A 17,694-nucleotide genomic window follows, 5' to 3' on the forward strand; every position below is an offset into this window, starting at 1 on the left:
CACCATTTTGCATCAAGATTGTTTAACCCTGCATTGTTAACTGTATTATTTTTAATACAACAAATATTTGCTATTAGATATACTGGTTGGAGTTTAGAAGGATGAGGGGGGATCTTTTTGAAACATACAGAATACTGAATGGCCTGGACAGTGGATGTTGGGAAGATGTTTCCATTGGTAGGAGAGATGAGGACTCAAAGCCTCAGAGTAAAGGGAAGACCTTTTAGAACGGAGATAAGGAGAAACTTCTTCAGCCAGAGAGTGGGGAATCTATGGAATTCACTGCCACAGAAGGCTGTGGAGGCCAGGTCATTAAATATATTTAAGAGAGAGAGAGATAGATTCTTGAGTAACAAAGGGATCAAGGGTTATGGGGAGAAAGTGGGAGAATGGGGTTGAAAAAAACCTGCCAGTCATAATTGAATGGCAGAGCAGACTCGATGGGCTGATTGGCCTAATTACTGCTCTTATTTCTGATGGTCTTATTTCTTGAATTTCAATATTCTGTATAAATCAATGAATTGATCTATTTAGTTCTGCCTTTCTCACTGTTAGATTTTAAATTTGTGCTACAGTACCTCTTCCGTTTCTGTAAGACAGGTAAGGGAATCTTCAGACATTAAAAATGTGTTGCTGGAAAAGCGCAGCAGGTCAGGCAGCATCAAAGGAGAAGAAGAATCGGCATTTTGGGCATAAGCCCTTCTTCAGGAATGAGGCCTGAAGAAGGGCTTATGCCCGAAACGTCGATTCTCCTTCTCCTTTGATGCTGCCTGACCTGCTGTGCTTTTCCAGCAACACATTTTTAAGCTCTGATCCCCAGCATCTGCAGTCCTCACTATCTCCAGACATTAACAATCATTGAGAACAAGTAGGCAGTCTTCGAGGGCCTGTTACCCCTCTCCACATTCCCATCACCCACGGTACCATGTTCATCGGCGGTATCCTGGAGGAAAGAATGGAAATGGCAAACTCAGACATTATTCTTTCTCGGACTAGATCTCAAGTGAAACGTACAGTCACCACTCTTCAAAACTACAGGAAAACAGTTGCTCTCCATTTAACAGTAATATCTGTCAGGTTAGAAACAGCAGAGAGTCTATAAATCTCAACAACTAAAATCTACCAATCATCAGTACCTCTGTCTCACATGGGTTTTTCCAGTTTTGTTTTGTTGCAATACTCACCATGACCATTGGAGGGTTTGATTGATGGCCATTCTGAGAGAACCCTGATAAAGGCAGTTCCCTCTGGTCCATTTTCAGACAGCAATGAACTATTCTTCCATTTACACAAGAATTGAATGTAAACCTTGAGCACACTCCTTTTGGCCAAAAATCTTTCAACTTCTCAAATGAATGTGTCTCATCCAGAGAAACCCAGCCATGTTTCACAAGGTGTGTATCTCTGTTTAAGGTGTCTGAGTACCTCTACTTAGTTAGTCATTCAATTTCCACATTAAAACATTTCTACTGAAAATTAAATGATTTGTTTCCAGAACATCCCTCCTCAAGGGATGTTGTGAAACTTAAAAAGGTTCACAAAAGATTTACAAGATGTTGCCATGGTTGGTGGATTTGAGCTATAGGGAGATGCTGGGTTTGTTTTCCCTGGAACGTCAGAGGCTGAGGAGTGACCTTATATAGGTTTACAAAATCAAGAGGGACATGGATAGGATAAATAGACAAGGTCTTTTCCCGGGTGGGGCGGGGTGGGTGGTGGAAGAGAGGAGTCCACAACTAGACGGCATAGGTTTCGGGTGAGAGGGGAAAGATATAAAAAGGACCGAAGGGGCAACTTTTTCACACAGAGGGTATGTGTATGGAATGAGCTGCCAGAGAAAATGGTGGAGGATAGTACAATTTCAACATTTAAAAGGAATCTGGATGGGTATATGAATAGGAAGGGTTTAGAGGGATATGGGCCAAATGCTGGCAAATGGGACTAGATTAGGTTAGGATATCTGGTTGGCATGGAAGGAGTTGGACCGAAGGGTCTGTGTCCATACTGTACATGCATCTATAACATATATGAGCAAAGTGCATTCATTCCATATCAAGTGAGTTTGGGTAAAGTGGTGGTTTTAAAAATGACAGCTCCAAATGGATCCAAATCAATTTGGATTTCAGTCAAAGCAAAGCAATACAAAAATAAATTGGTCTTCTCCTCTTTCAGAAGAATATTGGTTATTCACTGCTGCCCAAGTTCATTTTAGACAACGGAAATGTAGCTGGTGTTCTGTATTCCCCACACAAATTGAAATATACCTAGAGTTGGGAAAAACACGATTGCCTCTCCATTGATCTTCAAGTCCCACTTCCATTTCCATCACCAGGTTTATTTTTTAAAACAACAATCAAAGGACATGATGAATCTTGCAAACCCCTCCTGACATTTAGGAATTAAGGAATTTTGGAACTTTCTTGGAGAAGACTGAAAGCCACCCAAAATTATTCGTCTGACGAGAGACATGAACCAAGTACGGAAGTAGGAATATTATAAACGGTAAAAAATCTGTGTTGCTTTCTTAGCATTCAATCATGAAGTATTATAGGCTGAACTATAATGTGCTTAAAGTGAGGGGGAATAGTTCTATGAGTTGGAAAAGGTAAGTAACCATTAAATATGGTTCCTATGCGGTTACCTCTGACAACCATTAAGTCATCAATGGAAAGGGCATCATTTAGTACTCAAAAAAAATCTGTATTGAAGTAGGTTATAGACAGGAAAAAACAATATTCTGCATTGAAAGATCCAGAGTGAATTATTTAGAGACTCCCAATGCTTTGATACATTATTTACTGATCTGCTGATGCATCTGGTTTTCTCTTTGGAAGCTTTACTAGATCTTTTGGCTCTCAATCACTAATGGCTTTGGAAGTGAGATGTCGGGTTTTTTTTTGGTCTACTCCAATAGGATGGATGGATCTGCCATGCATATGAAATTTTGAATGTATTAAATGGTCTTTATAAGCATTTATTTAAGTGACAATTGGTTGCTTTAGCTAATTTATGATCTACTGAAGAGGTGTATGGTTTTCAATGTGACTATTCAAGTGAGGTATTATTTATTCTGAAAGATTGAGATTTTCAAAGACGTTGAATTATTGCTAACTATCTCTTGTGGATTCTGTTTGTAAAATGGGTGTGGTATGGATGGGAGAAAGTGAGGACTGCAGATGCTGGAGATCAGAGCTGAAAATGTGTTGCTGGAAAAGCGCAGCAGGTCAGGCAGCATCAAAGGAACAGGAGAATTGACGTTTCGGGCATGATGTGGATGGGCAAAGGTTATATCGATCTTGTTATGGACAGAATATAAAGTTTTAAAACAAATCATACTCTCTACTCTCTGCCTGCCAGAAAGTAGATGGTGCTTGTACTTTTCCTTCTGTTTTACGTAGCAGAAATTATATCCCCAGCTTGTCTGTTTGCGGACACTCATTTTGTCCACGTGACAAATCTGTAAAGTTAGGCTAGAAGTAGGGTTTATTTCATACACTCATAGATGCAGTGGAGGCAGAGACACTACATAACACATGCACGCTTGCAAGTATACATGGAGAGACCAAATTGGAAAGAATAAAGAGATTATTCAATTAGAAGTGACCATAGTACAAAAGGACAGAAGAATGCTGGTATATCTACGTACTTACTTTGAAAAGTCTTGTCTGAAAATCGAAAGCTGGAGTTAGCAGCCTGCAAGTCCTTTGTGGAAGTCATTGATAGACTCCCGAAGTGCACCTTAGCTATCAAAAGCTTCTCATTGTTCAGAATTCCTTCAAGCACCTTCAGGGGAATTTTGACAAAATGTAACTTTCCTTTTTCTGTTTTGATTGTAAAAAAAAAAGGCTTGATTACTCAGAGAGCAAAAAATGTAAGTTGTTAGTTTTTTTTAAGTGGGCTAAAAAGGTGGTTCACTTTGTAGTTCTGATTTAGGTGTTTCGATCTGACTAATGGACATTTTAATGAAGCAGTAGCTCCCGTGGTTATGTGGCAGAGCTGTCACTAGACTTCTGAATGGGCCTCTCAAACTTAATGTTGACCTTGCTCTGTGGGCACCTCCTCTGCAGCCGTAACACTGTATTTCATGCTCAGTTCTATCATGTCCTTTGTACGGTTAGATCTGCCTATACTGCTCGCAAAATAAAAAGCTTTTCACTGTACCTTGGTACATGTGACAATAACAAACCAAAACCAAACACCATCAAAAGATATCAAGGAAACAGCCCTAACCATAACCTTTTTATTTTATTTAAAGGCAACTGTAAGGCATGGTGTTCCAGATGTGATTGAACTGGTCCAGATTAGATTTCCTACAGTATGGAAACAGGCCCTACAGCCTAACAAGTCCATACTGACCCTCCGAAGAGTAACCCACCCAGACCTATTCCCCTACATTTACCCCTGACTAATGTACCTAACACTATGGACAATTTAGCATGGCCAATCCACCTAACCTGCACATATTTGGATTGTGGGAAGAAACCAGAGCACCCGGAGGAAACCCACACAGACACAGGGAGAACGTGCAAATTCCACACAGACACTCACCCGAGGTGGGAATTGAACCCGGGTCCCTGGTACTGTGAAGCAGCAGTGCTAACCACTGAGCCACAGTGCCACCTAAAGTCTACTACCAGGCTTTAAGATACACATGCTTTATCCTTACAAAACAGTTAAAATACAAATACAGAAAGTTCAGGTGTAACTTTAAGTCTATTGAAATATTTAACAACATGACATTTAAGTAATAAAGTTTACCTGATCCAATATTTACATCCTTTCTTATTGTGACCAATAATAAGCACAGTACTCCAGATGCAATCTCGTCAGTATAAATGGAGCATAATTCCTACAATTTTTGTATTCAACTCCCCTGATGATTAATGGTAACATTCTATTAACTTGTCTAGTTGCTGCTTTACCTGCATCCTAACCATTTGTGACCAGCCATGCCCCTACCTCCTGCTCCTGCTGTGATGCTGCTCCAGACACAGCATTTGGTAATCGCTCTGGCCTCCTCCACCATTGGTGCTAAAGCCTCTGTGACCTCAGCACCAGAGCCGGAGCCGGCCATAAATCTGGGACTGCATGGGGCTCGGCCTCAACCAACTCTCCCGTGGGGAAAAATAACCGTGAAAGGAGCAATAGCCATTGCTGCCACCAAACATCAGGAGCGGCCAACCTGTGCTATAGCCACTGATGCCTGTCTTTAGCATTGGTCCTCTTGCCCCTTGTTCCTCCTCTGCCAAAACTATAAAGACCTATTTTCCTACACCGTTCAGCTCTGAAGCAGAGTCATTCGGACTCGGAGAGTTAACTCTGTTTATTTCTCTATAGATTCTGCCTGAGCTGCTGTGTTCTGCAGCATCGTTTGTGTTTGTTTCAAAGATATTATCCCTCCTCAAGGCAATAACTGACTCCCGGATCAATGTCACGACCCCCCCTCTTTTACAGCCTCATCCACCACTCCCATCTCATCTGAGGATTCCATACCCCAGGATATCGTGCTTACAGTCTTGTTCTTCCCTCAACCGCAACAGTCTCTGTGATGGCAATGATATCATATTCCCCTTACATTAACCAACTCCTCTGCCTTACTCACAAAGTTCCTTGCATTGAAAGAAATGCCATCCAGCTTTGGTACGCTCCTTTCTGCCTTAATTTGAATATATTTGCACCAATTTCTGGGCTGCATTGGTGGTTCTTCAATATGTCTCTGCACACCAACTCACTAGACCCCTGCAAAATTTAGACCTCGCCAACACAATCATCAACAACTTCACCAAACCATAAAACTTGTACGAGTCCCGCCTCCCCCCCAGAAACAAACACAGGTAATCTGCTCTTGATTGCGATGCACTCTGGGGCTTTCCTGAAAATGGGCCCGATTACTTCCCTTTAACTAGTCTGGTAGTTAGGTACAGAAGTTAAAAGGAAGCAAGATAAATAGACAAGTCAGGCAAAAGCGCAGCACAGAACCAGGGAAGACTGATAAATAAACTGCATTTGTTTCAATGCAAAAGGACTGACAGGTAAGGCCTATAAACTCAGGGCATGGATGGGAACATGGGACTGGCATATCATAGCTATTACAGAAACATGGCTAAAGGAGGAACAGGACTGGAAGCTTATTGTGCAGGGTGCCAATGCTATAGGAAGGATAGAAAGGGACGCGAGAGGTTGGTCAGTGGCGTTTGTAATTCGGGTCAACATTACAGCTTTAAATAGGGAGGATATTCCTGGGGGATTGTCCAATAAGTTATTCAGATGAAACTGAGAAATAAGATGGGACTGATCACATTGATGGAATTGCACTGATCGGCACCCAACAGTCAATCGACCCAGCGTAGCTAACGACGCAGTCCACTTGAATCATTATTAAAAAGATCAACTCTGTTAATATGGTGTTGCTCTTAGTATGCTCTTCTGCACTTGTCGTTGAAATCAGGGCTGATCTTCTGGCTTGGTGATATAGTAAGGATATCCCAGGCTTTGAGTCTGCAAATTTTGGTTGAATATAATTCTGTGGCTGCTGACAGCCGTTTGAAGGTTGTATCTCCAATGTGAAGATGGGACTTAGTCATCATAAGCACATCTCTAACAGGTAGACTGAGGAGGACAATGTCAAGATGACTGTTTCCTTGGGCTGGCTCCTTCATCACCAGCTGCAGATTCAGTTTGGCAGCTCTGTCCTTTATAACTCATTCAGCTTGGGGAGCCATTCTCACTGCTGGGCAACTAAGTGCCCCAACTAAAGTACATTCAGTACCATTGCCAAGCTCTGCATACCCTCCAAGTGGTGTATTGTTTCATCCACTAGGAATGGGGGTAGTACTTGGTTAAACAGTAGTTGAGCCTTACCCACGTTGGACATGTGTAGGTTACTCAATGTTACGAGAAGATCTACAACCTCACAGCTCCCGCCATGCCCAACCCCTGCATCGATGCCAGTGTACCAGCACCTCTGGATGGGCTGGCCTGCCAGGGATAGTGAAGTGGGTGAACATTGTAATCTATGATTCCATGGTTATGAGAATGTCAGCCTGCTGCTTCCATAGAATCCCCGACAGTTTGGAAACAGGCCATTCGGCACAAGGCCATACCAAATCTGGAGAGCATCCCACCCAGACTCAAGCCCCTACTCTATTCCTAAAGCTACCATAACCAGACACTATGGGCAATTGAGCATGGCCGATCTATCTAACCTGCACATCTTTGGACTGTAGGAGGAAACCCACACAGAGAACGTGCAAACTTCACACAGACAGACAATCGCCAGAGGCTGGAATTGAACCTGCGTCCCTGTTGCTGAGAGGCAGCACTGCTAACCACTGAATCACCGTACTTGAAAAGTCCATGGGCAGCTCTCAAGCACAAGTCCCCAGATATTAGTAAGGAGGACATCGCAGGGTCAGCAGTGCTCTGTGTTATTTCTGGTGCTTAGGGTTGGTGTTGGATGCTCTGTGTGCTCTCAAAATAGTGAAGAATTGATTATATCCTTTCGTGAAGGACATTAAGATCCATGTGGTCTACTAATGACAATCACCAGCCATTACATGCTTGCCACTAGACTAGCTTTTTAAATTTCTCACCTTGTTGAATTAAAATATCCTCAACTGCCCTGATGAGATTTGAACTCATGACCCACATCATTAACCTAAGGTTCTGGATTATTAATCTAATGGCATTTTTACTACATCAGTACCTCTCTCAATGTCACTGGCACAACCAAACATTTCAAATACAAAGTTACAGGTGTAAAATGAACATTAGCACCAGTGGATCACCTTTAGTTTTCTGGTGTTAACATGGACTTCCCCATTTTTAAACAAATAAGCACAGACCGTGCTCTGCTTTGCCTGAGCTCCCACTTGGAGTAAATTCATTTTGTCCTGCTCCCTTCAGAACAGTTGCAGTACTCAAACCTGTCTGTGCAAAACAGCTGCACATTGACCTGGAATGTTCTGAAACGTATGCTGATCACCTGCATTAGAAATGTTTAATATGGAAATTGACTAATCAACAGGAGAAATATTTGAGGATCTTTACTAAGAACTGACTGAAAAGGGTGTGGCTCAACGTGTGTCAAACAGTCTAAGGGACTGACTTCTGATAGGTGGTGCACAGAGAAGCAGCATCAGCCTTAACTACAGACACTAGCATTAGGGAGTTCACTCCATTCAGACTAAAGTACTCTCCTTACTGCATACATCCAATACCTGAGCAATGCAAGAATCATTGTCCAAAAATGGAACATCAATGGATTGTATTTGGGATCCCACAGAATGACAACCAAACATCCTCCAAAAGACAGGGTGAGTATTTTATCAAAACATCACATTCTACTCACATAAAACTCTCAGAGATAGACTCACAGAGATGGACAGCACGGAAACAGACCCTTCGGTCCAACCCGTCGGCACCGACCAGATATCCCAGCCCAATCTAGTCCCACCTGCCAGCACCCAGCCCAGATCCCTCCAAACCCTTCCTATTCATATACCCATCCAAATGCCCCTTAAATGTTGCAATTGTACCAGCCTCCACCACATCCTCTGGCAGCTCATTCCATACATGTACCACCCTCTGTGTCAAAAATTTTTCCCTTGGGTCCCCTTTATATCTTTCCCTTCTCATCCTAAACCTATGCCCTCTAGTTCTGGACTCCCCCACCCTAGGGAAAAGACTTTGCCTATTTATCCTCTCCATGCCCCTCATAGTTTTGTAAACCTCTACAAGGTCACCCCTCAGCCTCAGACACTCTAGGGAAAACAGCCCCAGCCTATTCAGCCTCTCCCTATAGCTCAAATCCTCCAACCCTGGCAACATCCTTGTAAATCTTTTCTGAACCCTTTCAAGTTTCACAATGCTATGGGTTTTGAGATTTTGTTTGTTGCGAATTGCAGAGTCTTTCTTCAGGGTCTGTGCACTATTCCAAACCACCAACAGATTGCTGCTAAGCAGAGAACACCACAGTATAGTAGAGGAAAGATAGGTACTTGATTAATAAGGGGAACCGGAGTTACCAGGAGAAGGCAGGAAAATAAGATTGAGAAACATATCAGTGACAATTGAATGGCAGAGCAGGCTTGATGGGCTGAATGGCCTAATTATCCTCTTATCTTATGGAATGTTGTACTTTTCGCTTGAATTCTAGTCTGTGAAATTCTCATTTCTGAGTTGGCCACTTCCCTTCTTTCCGTCAGACTATTACTAACACAAGTGTGAATGAAGGTGATGAGAATGTGGAGGGGGGATCAGGTCCTCAAAGACTGACTACTTGGCTCTCAGTGATGGGTTATGCTATGGGTCTGGGTAATGTCTGGAGATTCCCTTACCTAGCTTGCAGAAACTGAGGAGGTACTGTATAGGATCCAAAATGCATCAGATGAAAAATAAACTTTGGTGAATTATTTCATCTCTTTACAAAAGAGCAGTCCAGTCAACAAAAATAAAGGAAATGTCGAATTTCATTTGGATACATTTTGTGAGGAACAAAACATCCAATCCCACAGATTTTTAGCTATAGCATTTTGGATCGTGAGTTATAATTAGAGGGAAGAGCAAGATATATCAAATAGATTGGTTTCAAAATAAAATGTCTGAGCCCTGGCGTGTGTAGAATTGTTAATCTATGAATTTTGAATATCCTTTGAAGTGTTGCTTAAAATGCTTGATTTATTTACATCTGCTATATTTACAGCACCGGATCTGAAATCCTCAGTTATCAGTCTTCAGTTAGACTGTGTTCTATTTGTGTTCTAGCCTACTTATGCCAGACACTCTTCAAAACCCCACAATCCTAGATCGATGAAAGTTGTGGAGATGTGCTCTAACAGCATGAGGCTGTGAGATCAGGGGGCCATGAAAAATGAAGATATAACATGACTAAGAGACCTTCATGAAGGACATACTCGGGCTTGTATAGATCCATAACTGTCTACATAGTCTGTATTAAAGAATTACAGATGAAATGTGCACAGACTCCTGTAAAGTTATTTGATGGGTCGTCAGATCCCTATCACTTCATAAAAATGCTGCAACACAATCCTATCAGGAGACAGAAAATATTCTAATTCCAGGAGAAAGAGAAGGTGAGAATTTCTTTCAAATTAACTCTATTTACCAACATTAGGTACCACAGGAGTGAGCACAGCATCTCCTGTATATTGATGCACATTTATACCCACATAATCAGACAGTAATTATGGGCAATGAATCGGGAATGAGCACATTGAGTTTCTACATAGGGAGAGATGGGTTGATAGATTGACAGATAGAGAAACACAGATCAATGTATTGATAGACAGGCAGATACATCAATGGATATTTGGCATAACCATGAGCTGCCAGTCTCTGGATAGTCAACAACATACAACAATTGACCAATGCCCACTGTATAGCTGACCCATCGTCTGCCTCTGGACATCTGATACCTACTCCCCCAAATCCACAACCCACTGACCCCTTTCCCATCTGTCACATTACCCCTCACTTCCCTGCCATGTAACTCCCTCACTCAACTCACATACACCCCCGCTACCAACTTGCATCCCAACCCCCTCTCCTACATATCACCTAGTCCCTTACCTATCTCCTAAGCTATGCTCACTTACCAATATCCCCTCACCAAGTTTATATACATATCTTCCTTCAGTAGTGAAATACAACAGGTGAAAGTGAGGACTGCAGATACTGGAGATCAGTCAAGATTAGAGTGGTGCTGGAAAAGCACAGCAGGCCAGGCAGCATCTGAGGAGCAGGAAAACTGAGCTGGAAGATTGGAATTGCATGTCCTCTGCAGACAATCCACTCCAATGCCAAGTGTGAGATTTTTTTAGACTGATGCATTGGAAGGTAGGGCAGTAAAGTCTTGAGTTATACAGTGATGATCTTAGCGTACAACAAGACATCTGAACCCAAGTCAAAGCTTCAAAGAGGCATAATTTCAATGGGACCCACCTGATATAAAGGAGGAAATACAGCTTGAACAGATGATTGAACCCTCCATTGAAGTCCTTCCCTATATTTTCTGGGTGCATTCTTTATTCCCTACACCTCATGCTGGCTCTTGTTTTTTGAATACCATTATTTTTCCTGGAACAATCCTTTGGCCAGCTTGCCAGCCTCAGAGCTGTTGGAGTGTGGAAAGCTGTGCCCTTGTTATAAGGTTGGTATTTCTTGAATAACTCATGCTTAGTAACAGTTTAACCAAGTAATGTTGTTTAATTTCCATCAAGTCAGAGGTTTAAACTGGAGCTTGCCAAATGTATCAGGGCAAGTGCAATAGATTAGAAGTGTGTTAAATGTGATGCAGCGAAATGTAGCAGACAATTTGAGAACAATGAGCTACAATAAATAACAATGGAATAGTGAAGAGATAATAGCAAAGTTTATGGATAAGCATTAGCTGGGTCAGTGGAAACAGCTCTCCCACACTACTTCAAAATAGTGCAAAGGGAAAATGTTTAGATCCACTTGTCAAACAGGCCCTTTAAGACACCAGTCCCGTTTTAGAAGATTCCATCAGTACTGCATGGAAGTGTCACCCTGGACTACATGCTCATGGTTGTAGAATGATGTTTGAATTAACCATGTTATGCATCAGAGACAAAAGAAAACAAGATTTTCTGCTGAGTAATACTGGTTCATTTAGGTGGAACAGTTGGGTGTAATATCAAATTCCAAGAAAGCCTGTACTACAGTTTTAGAAAATTCTTACACCTCACTGTGCTTCCAACTCCAATTCTCATTAGTTTTTAGGTTTGAAGACATATTTATAAAGGTTCATAATTTTCAAGCAATGTTGAACAAAGCATTTTTATGTGTTGTTTGCTTGGTCTTCCTCATTGTTTTAAAAAAAAAGTATCCCAATCTGCTAGATTTCAATATCTCCTCATATTTATTGAAGCCTTTTCTTTTCCCCTGGTTGTCTCTTCTCTCATTTACTGACAATGGAATGTTTACTCTCAAGTAGAATTCTTCATCTTTTCTGAAATGTTCTGCTTTTGTAGAGATGAAGAGATACATGGGAGGGGGGAATGGAGCAAAGAGTGCAATAGGTGGATGGAGGTGGGGATGAAGGTGATAGGTCGGAGAGGATAGGTGGAAAGGGAGATTGGCAGGCAGGACAGGTCATGGGGACAGTGCTGAGCTGGAAGATTGGAATTGCATGTCCTCTGCAGACAATCCACTCCAATGCCAAGTGTGAGATTTTTTAGACTGATGCATTGGACCAGAAACTTCCTTCAGAATGTTCTATTGTTGGGCTGAGAGCTTACCCATTAACATTTATTTGAAGTTCTAAATTTAAATTTAACATTTTGGTTGGGACCCATGACTCTCCCACTCAAGCCTTATATCAAATGCAATTTCCTCTTATATTTCACCCACCTCCTCATGTATCAGAGAGTCTCTAAATCCATGTTCCAACTTGGACTCTGATTCAAACTTAGGCAAGGCAGTGACATTCCCTCCCAGCTGTGGTCAGCCTGGACAGTCTCATTGGTCTCACTGGACTGACTGTAGCTAAAAAGATCATTTGTCTGTCTGTTTAGCTAAAATCAGTGGTCAGGAATTCATTTCAAAACATTATTTTGTAAACTAAATTTGCATTCCTTGTTTAATTTTAAAAAGGTATGGGGCTCCCAATGGTGCTTGTGATTACAGTTTCGAACATTTCATACAACTGCATCCTCACCTACTGTCTGTACTACCCATTTGCTTCCTTCCAGTCCGTGAGCAGAGTGCTTCAATTGGTGGGGAGTAGATGAAACATGCAGTGGGACTCCCAAAGGTACAGAGTTCACTTCTGTTGGGGAAAGTGTAAACACCGACTGGTCATTGTTCATTCTGTCAATCTGAGTGAGGGAGAGAAATGGACAATAGTTTCAGTGACCATTCTCTGTAAGCATACAGCAAAAAGACTTGGTTAGAAAGCAACAGGGATCATGGCATTGAGTCAGTGGACTTGCAGGTTTCTCAGTAATAAATAAAAAGGTGGCTATTTGAAATAAAATAAAATGTTAATTAATGCTGAAAGAACAGTTAAAATAGTTAGTACCTGAAAGGGTTAATAAACATCATTCAATTCAGTTCCACACCTCAGATATCATGTTCCTGACCTAAGCAGCTGGTCTAATGTAAGGCAGGTAGCAAACAATAGTGCGTACTTAACTCTTATAACTGAGCCTGATGTCTCTCAAGCAACCATCACGTAACTGATTTAAGGAAGGATCAGTCGATCTGAAGCGTTCTCTGATTTCTGCCCACAGATGCTCAGAGACCTGCTGAGCTTTTCCAGCAACTTCTGATTTTGTTGTTGTAACTAAGGTGCAATGTGATTAGTTATTATGCACTATGTAACAGACTTATTCTGTTTTATCAAGACTAGCCAATCTTCTGGCAAAGAGTTTGGACAGGCAAATTCCTCACATGGTATCAGTAACTTAGATACCAATCCTTATTGGTATCAATCTATGAATCTATTCAAGTCATCTCAGATAGATCTACTAAACACAGCTACATCATATACCATGCTGACAACAGCTACCATTAATCATGAGAAAAATAAAAGAAAATTAGTCTCTTTATTTTGCTGCTCAGCTATTCACCTGTTCCAAAATTGTACTATTTTTGCCTGTGTCCATTGTCTCTATCTTTCTGTATTTGTGTCCTCTACTGATTTGCTTCTGTCCATTTCTGCCTTTGTGCATACTTCATGGAGTTTTTCTCCCAGATATTGCCATTCATTTGCATTGCCCTTATTCTGTGCGGCTCACAAAATTGTTAACTTTTTGTGGCTTTTATTTCCAAGTCTCATCTCTTTCCCATTCTTCTCATTTCCCAAAAGAGAATAACTGTTTAACTATTGATTCCAACCATTTAATCCAAAGGCATTAAAGTTGTCGAAGGGTTCACATTGAAAGACAGCTTTGTGTTCTTTACAAAATATGTAAGACTGAGAAACAAGAACCAGAGTAGGCCATTCATGCCTTTGAGCCTGTACTGTCACTCAATAGGCTCATGGTTGATCCAATTTTCCACACGTCCATTTTCCTGTATTTTCCATGTAGCCCTCGATTCCCCTATTCATCAAAAAAAAATCTATCATTTTATTCTTCTTTTGCTAGATTCTGAATTTATCCCAGTCTTCAGGGCTATCACTGACTTTTGCCTCCTTATACTTCCTTGATTAGTCATGGTTGGATTATACCTCTCTCAGAACGTTTCCTCCCTACTGGGTTATACTTTTGCTAAGAGTCATGAATTACATCCTTAAATGTTTGCCAGTCCTTGCTTACTGTCCTTCCTGCTAATCTATATGCCTAGACCACTTCAGCAAACTCCAACCCCATTTCATCATAATTCCCTTTACTTCACTCTCAAACTGAATGTTAAATTCTATCATGTTATGAATACTACTTACTATGGATCTTTTACTGAGGTAATTTATTCAGTCTCTCTCATTCCCCATTATCTGATCCAGGATAACTTGTTTCCTGGTTGGCTCCATGACATGCTGCTGTAAGAAACTATTCTTAATGCATTCCATCAATTGGTTATCGCAATGCCATTTCCAACTTGATTGATGCAATCAACAAGATGATTAAGGTCACCCATAATGATTGCTCTATTCTTTTCAGAAGCATTTATTTGTTAATTTATACTTTGTGTGGCTACTGTTTAGGGGTCTACACATTATTCCAATTCTTCCTTCACTTGCCATTATTTACCTCCACCCAATATGACTAAATCATCTGAGCCTCAAATCATCTCTGTCAACCATCCTCCTTCATCTCATTAACAATGCTACCACACCACGTTTTTCTTCCCGGTCCTTCTGATAGATCAGACTTCCCTGACCTCCTTGAAACCAGGTTTCTATATTAGTTATGAGATCATATCAATTTTACTCATACCAAATGCTTCATGCATTAAGGTAAAGCCTTAAGGCTTGCCTTTTGTCCCATTTTTATCATCATAACTTTTCTTTGTACCATGGCCCTCTTTGTCTCTCAACCTTGATTACCCGATCTCCCTTTTGTTTTGCACTTTAATGTTCTTTTATTGTCTTCCTGGTTTCTCTTTCTCTGGTCACCTGTTTAGCTTCTCACCCACCCCTGCTATTCCAATTTAAACCTGCGTCAACCACACTGACAAATATTTGCCCTGACATCAGTCCCAGTCCCAGTCCCACCCATTTGTAAACAGCCTAGTCTGTACTGGTTCTAGTTCCCCTGAAGGGATCTTGTGGTGCAGTGGCAGTGGTACTACCTCTGGGCTGGTAGGCCTGGGTTCAGTCCTATCTGTTCCAGAGGTGTGTAATAACATCCCACCTCCCCCCAGAACGTCCTATGGACCCAAAACCCTCTCCTTCATACCTTCGTTCCAGCCACGTATTCTTCCAACATTACCTGCAATTTCTACTGACTAGCATGTGACACTAACAATAATCCTGAGATCACTCGCTTTGAGGTCCTACTCTTCACATTTTTTCCTAACTCCCCATCTTCAACTTTTAGTAGCTTATCCTTTTTTTAAAAAAAAAAGCTCTAGGTCATTTGTACCAATGTGTACCACAACCACTGGCTGTTCCCCCTCTCCCTCTACCATTTCCTATAGCTGCTATGAAATGTCCTTGATCCTAGCACCAGGGAGGCAACAGGTCATCCTAAAGTCTCTTTCTGATCCAGAAAGATCTATCTATTACTCTTACAATTAAAGGCCCTATACCTATTGCATTCCCACTCTTTCTCCTCCTCTCCTGTGCAGCGGAGCCAATTGTGTTGCAACAAATTTGACTGTTGCTGTTTTTCCCGAGAGACCATTTCTCTCAACAGTATCCAAAGCAATGTATCTATTTTTTGCAGGAGAATGGCCATAGGGGGTTCCTGCACTTCCTCCCTAGTCATCTTACTCCCCTGGTGGTCACCCATTCCCATTCAGCCTGTGGAGTCTCAGCCTTCAATGTAACCACCTCTCTATACATGCTATCCATGATTCTCTCAGCTTTGCGGAATGCTCAGGACCCCCGCTACTGCTCCAGCTCATCATCCCAGACTTCCAGGAGACATTTCTTGCATACATACTGGTCCCAGGCAAAGGGAATGCTCCCAGCTTCCCACATGGAGTAGCAGGAGCACATCACAGCTTGGAGCTCTCCTGTCACTTTTTCCAGCTTTTGGATTAAATATTTAAAAGCCTTTTAAAATCAAATAATATCAATTATTATGGGAACTTCTTCCTTTAACTTCATTAAAAGGAAAGTATAGACCACACAAACTATAAAAGCCACAACATAAGAAATTTATCAACAGTAAGCAATGACATTCACACTCACCATCTGTACAGACACAATCAGCAGCCCTGATTCCTGATGATAGTTCAGAAGCTCTACATCTGGATCGAGTGAAGATCTTACTGTGATGCTCTTTTGAAAGTTTTCCTGCTGTTCTGCTCAGCTACTCTTTGCCAGATTTGCGCTCCCTCAAACTTCTGCCGCACTGTACTGTAAAAGTTTTTTTAAAGGTGCTTTTTCCCCTTATATTCAAAATTCCTTAAGATTTTATTTTTCTGTTAAACAGCGGCAATACTCAATGCTAAGAAAAGGAGGGGTTGATCACCTCATCCCTCTTTCACCAAACTCCACTTACACTCTAATGCAAAGGAGCAACTCCAGTGTAGACCCATCCGCATAGCCAAACAGTTGTGATCATACAGACTGGAACAACCAGTGATCTTTGGACTTATTGTACAGACAGGGATTGTGGGTGGATCTGGAGAACTGGAAGGTTACAAATACAAATGCTGCTGCTTGAAAAAAAAAGTGTAAGGTTAAACCCGACAGCTATCTTCCAATAATTGTACTTCTAAAACGTTCACCAATCTTGAAGTTATGTTTCAGAGTGAAGTTAAATGTTTTTGTTCGATGACGTCAATGATTCAAGATGGCAACACTTTCCACACAGCTGGATGAAGGGACATGGGTTTCCTCAACACTGTCCCTGGCCATATCATGCCATACGGCATCAGCTATAGTATAGACAAGGACATCTCTTGCCGATATCATCTCTTACTCTGCAAAGGCAAAGGCACATCATTTAAATTGTGGAATTTGAACCCTTAAGAATAGATGTGGGAGACTGGGGATATTTTTGCTAGCAATCCACATGGTTGTCTTAAAAGGGGATCTAAGATTATCTGTTATCACAAGGTCACATTATGGCTATAATTCATGTGCCCCATAGCTTTGTAAAGGATTGAGTGATTATACACTAAAGGTTCAACCAACATAGGAAACATGTTTTAAATCACGAATGTCTTCTTTCGTGTATTGGGTATTCCTACAATAAATCAGCATTTATTGCAAGAATTGTTTATTCAGACAGGTCCCCTCTTAATTTGGTTTTACAATTCCTCACGTTACAGGTTTTGTCAAATAAAAATCTATTACAAATTACCTGAGTGCCCTCATTCCTGATGAAGGGTTTGTGCCCAATACGTCGACTGTGTTGCCCCTTGGACGCTGCCTGACCGGCTGTGCTTTTCCAGCACCATACTCTCAATTGAGAGCCAGAGTTGGGCTGTGCTGCGAGCAAAGACTATAAGACTCTATAAGACAATAAAAGAAAGCATACCAAACGTCTACTTCACTATCCTATCTACCTGCGACTCCACTTTCAAGGAGCTATG

The 17,694-nt window shown here is 41.4% G+C and overlaps 1 protein-coding gene across 1 annotated transcript in view; it reads left to right on the forward strand.

Moving 5' to 3' along the window:
- The first annotated feature begins 925 nt into the window (after positions 1-925).
- LOC122557541 (sodium- and chloride-dependent neutral and basic amino acid transporter B(0+)-like) overlaps positions 926-17,694 on the forward strand; it is an 81,182-nt gene continuing 64,413 nt past the window's right edge. The window contains exon 1 of the mRNA XM_043705288.1: positions 926-1,063. Coding sequence (XP_043561223.1) covers positions 926-1,063 — 138 coding nt within the window. The remainder of the gene's footprint in view (positions 1,064-17,694) is intronic.

This window comes from Chiloscyllium plagiosum, chromosome 15 (assembly GCF_004010195.1).
Source record: "Chiloscyllium plagiosum isolate BGI_BamShark_2017 chromosome 15, ASM401019v2, whole genome shotgun sequence".
Taxonomy (NCBI): Eukaryota; Metazoa; Chordata; class Chondrichthyes; order Orectolobiformes; family Hemiscylliidae; genus Chiloscyllium; species Chiloscyllium plagiosum.